Raw genomic sequence first — 3,743 nt, forward strand, 5'->3', positions numbered from 1 at the left:
TATTTTTTACATGTATAATCTATTCTTAAAGGCAAGGCAAACACCTCCACCCAAGTTGTTGCATTATGGTATATCAGGAATAGATTCAATTAAAATTCTCATTCAACCAGATATACGTCATCAACTTGAAAACACATGCAGCAGTTCAAGAAGTAGTACTGTATTTTGATGGTATTTCGATACCACAAACAGTAACCGTACCATCGAGGACCTGAATGTAGGTCATGTAGTTGACCTGAGAGAGAGAGAGAGAGAGAGAGAGAGAGAGAGAGAGAGAGAGAGAGAGAGAGAGAGAGAGAGAGTGAGTGTGAGTGTTAAGTGCTTTGAGCATTTAGAAATGATAAAGGACACACATCTATGATCGTTCTTTCCTCTAGCAGTCAAGACTTACCAGCTTTTATTTAGCTGCTTGTGAAATTCAATGCATGGCACATGTGTTTTACATTTTCTCAGCCCGTAACTGGAAACAAACTCTTTTGGCATGGGAGGAACACTACTTTCTGATGGAAGAGCTATTTATTCTGACTCTGTTGAGTTAGGGTACTTAACCCACAGTTTACTACAAATAACTCCTCAAAGAAAGAGAGAGAGATATGCCTGGCACTTTTATGAAGCAGAAAGTATGCCATTGCTCTATGCAGTCTGGGAGAACTCGAATTTATATTGTTTGTCTTGCTTGTTTAAAGGCCAAAGAAACTAGGAGTATGGTTCATGGAAGAAGAAGAATTAGAAGAAGTTGAGGATGGCATCTTTTCAGAGTGACACAGATGATTTGATGGTTGAATAAACATTGTTGGGACGGTATGATCACTTGGGTCCCTGGGAGGGTGGTCACGAGGGGGTCGGGTCAGCCAGGGATGAGATAGAACATCTTGAACGGCTAATCGGCGGGCTGGGTCTCGCCTTAATAGAGCAGTAATCAAGTGCCGTGCTCTAGAGCTTACCCATTCTGGAACTTTGAATTCACCACATCTAATTTTGGCAAACAGTGAAGACGTATCAGAATCATGGAATGGATACCTGTAACAAGTAAAACACTTACATTATGCATGAACATAAAGTGACTGAAAATATTAAGCATGAACAATGACCCTTCTTAGTGTTTACATAGAAATTTGATGAAATTGTAAATATTTTGGCAATTGATATCTGTACATGTATATACAAATAGAAAAGCAGACTCCAAAAACGTGACGTTTAAGCATTCAAATGTTGAAAGCTTGCAATACCAACAGAGTACATAAAGAAAAAATCTTACCTTCCAACAAGCATAGTGTACAGCATGACTCCAAGCCCCCACATATCAGCTGCCTTCCCAGAATAGGAAGATGAGGTAAGGATTTCTGGGGCAACATAGGCCGGACACCCATGCTTATCCTGAAGCCAATCTTCATCGCCAACCAATACACTGTCTTCTAGGCTCTCCAGTGACAGTTGTTGCCTGTAAATAAATAAAACTCGATTAATAAACATAACCACTTTGAGTTGATGGATTACTAAATACTTTTTACACAATTTTCTCTAGTACGGTACAATTTTTACACAATTTTCCCTAGTACAGTATAGTTTTTATACAATTTTCTCTAGTACTGTATAGTTTTTACACAATTTTCTCTAGTACTGTATAGTTTTTACACAATTTTCTCTAGTACTGTATAGTTTTTACACAATTTTCTCTAGTACTGTATAGTTTTTACACAATTTTCTCTAGTACTGTATAGTTTTTACACAATTTTCTCTAGTACTGTATAGTTTTTGCACAATTTTCTCTGATACAGTATAGTTTTTTACACTATTTTTTCTAGTACTGTATAGTTTTTACACAATTTTCTCTAGTACAGTATAGTATCAACTGGATCTATTCAACCTAACAAATAGAAACTGACATTTCTAATACTCTATTAGGCAAAATGGAATTCCTGACAATTCTCATTCATCTAAATGTTTTTTATGCAAATTTGACACGCCTTCCTAAACTGTGGTTTGTTAACCAATGTGGTACATTATAAAGAGAACTTTCAAAGTCTTGTGAGATGTTTACAATCGCCCACAACACACTGTTTAATTTTGTTACTCAAAATGAAGATAGATTACAGTTTAATACAAAAGAAGTACTTTTACCAGAGTGCATTAATTTCAGAAAAGTACATCTCAAATATTAGAATATGAAAGTACAATATCCAATGTAACATATTTGGAAACAACACAGTAAGATAAAACCTGGAAGACTAGTTTACATTAGTTGTGATATAAAATCACATCACCTCCACTTGCATAACTGTAATTCTTCCAGTATTACACAGGCTGAATTTTTAGTTCAGGTGACTGAGAGAGAGAGAGAGAGAGAGAGAGAGAGATATTCTCTCATTGCACTTGTTATGGTAGTCTCAACTGCCTCATGATGCAACTGTACTTATCTACACAGTCATATTTAAAAAATATACTAAATCTGTTCTCTTTCATATACGAGGGGTGACCCTGTGCTACTGTCGTTCGTCCAACGGAATTATGTAACTTTTTAGTCACCTTGGCTTACCGGCCCTGACATCCATATTATGCGTAATGATAATGACTGTGGTTGCGTTGCAAATTCCCATAAACAGCTTCTTTCTCCAACCGCAATTCCCAGCTTAAACCCCCTACCTAGACTCCATGAAACAGAGGGGGAATCGTGTGGATGCGACCTCTAAAAGTCACAAAAAAAATAAGTTGCATTTTGCTGCCCCGCCTCGCTCGAGAGACAGCCGTGACAAGTCCAAGGAAAGGAGGAATTTAAAACAACAATGGCCACCGATGCAAGAAGAACACCGAGAGAGACGAAGTTGGCCAATCACAAAGTACAAACTTTGGAATTTATAAAATTCAGTTATGAAATAGGTTTACAGTATGGCTAACCAATTGTCGCGCACCCGAGTTCTAAAATTTATACAGAATTGTCATGAATCCTGTATAGAAATTCATATATATAATATATATATATATATATATATATATATATATATATATTATATAATATATATATATATATATATTATATATTGCATGCGTGTGTGTTTACAGTTCCTATTTTGCAGCATATTTATTTTTTATGTAAATGACTTGAATCAATGTTTCACATAATTAATATCCGAAATCGATAAATCTTTGATATAAAAATAATGAAAACAATGCGGGTATTAGTAACTTATTACCCATGAAACACATGAACACATTTATATATATATATATATATATATATATATATATATATATATATATATATATATATATATATATATATATATATATATATATATATATATTTATGAAACACATAAACACATTTATATATATATATATATATATATATATATATATATATATATATATATATATATACACACTCATACAATGCAGGTACCAGATAAGGAAGTTAAATGAAATCGCTTAAAGATACCGTTACAGCATCTAAATATAGAAAAACTTGTTTCAGCTATTTTTTACCTCCTAAAGATTTTCAGGGCTGTGCATGAAAGTTGCATGGGTCTACTTTAGTAAGAAATCTAAACAAAGGGATTTTGTAACTCTCTCTCTCTCTCTCTCTCTCTCTCTCTCTCTCTCTCTCTCTCTCTCTCTCTCTCTCTCTCTCTAACGGTCGCCCCCCGAAGGAATAAGTGACCGAGGGAACAAAAGCGAGAGGCGCTGCCGTTAAAAGTTACACTTTTGACAAAAGACGCTCTCTTGATCAATACAACAGTCATGCT

General features: G+C 34.8%; 1 protein-coding gene across 1 annotated transcript in view; it reads right to left on the reverse strand.

The window, feature by feature from the left end:
* Positions 1–230: 230 nt before the first annotated feature.
* Positions 231–3,743, reverse strand: part of LOC137654761 (tribbles homolog 2-like) — a 74,399-nt gene continuing 70,886 nt past the window's right edge. Inside the window, exons 4-5 of the mRNA XM_068388696.1 lie at positions 1,259–1,441; positions 231–1,020 (exon numbers count right to left, since the gene is read on the reverse strand). Of these exons, the coding sequence (XP_068244797.1) occupies positions 681–1,020; positions 1,259–1,441 (523 nt within the window). The 3' untranslated portion in view covers positions 231–680. The remainder of the gene's footprint in view (positions 1,021–1,258; positions 1,442–3,743) is intronic.

Source organism: Palaemon carinicauda, chromosome 15, assembly GCF_036898095.1.
Source record: "Palaemon carinicauda isolate YSFRI2023 chromosome 15, ASM3689809v2, whole genome shotgun sequence".
Classification (NCBI taxonomy): Eukaryota; Metazoa; Arthropoda; class Malacostraca; order Decapoda; family Palaemonidae; genus Palaemon; species Palaemon carinicauda.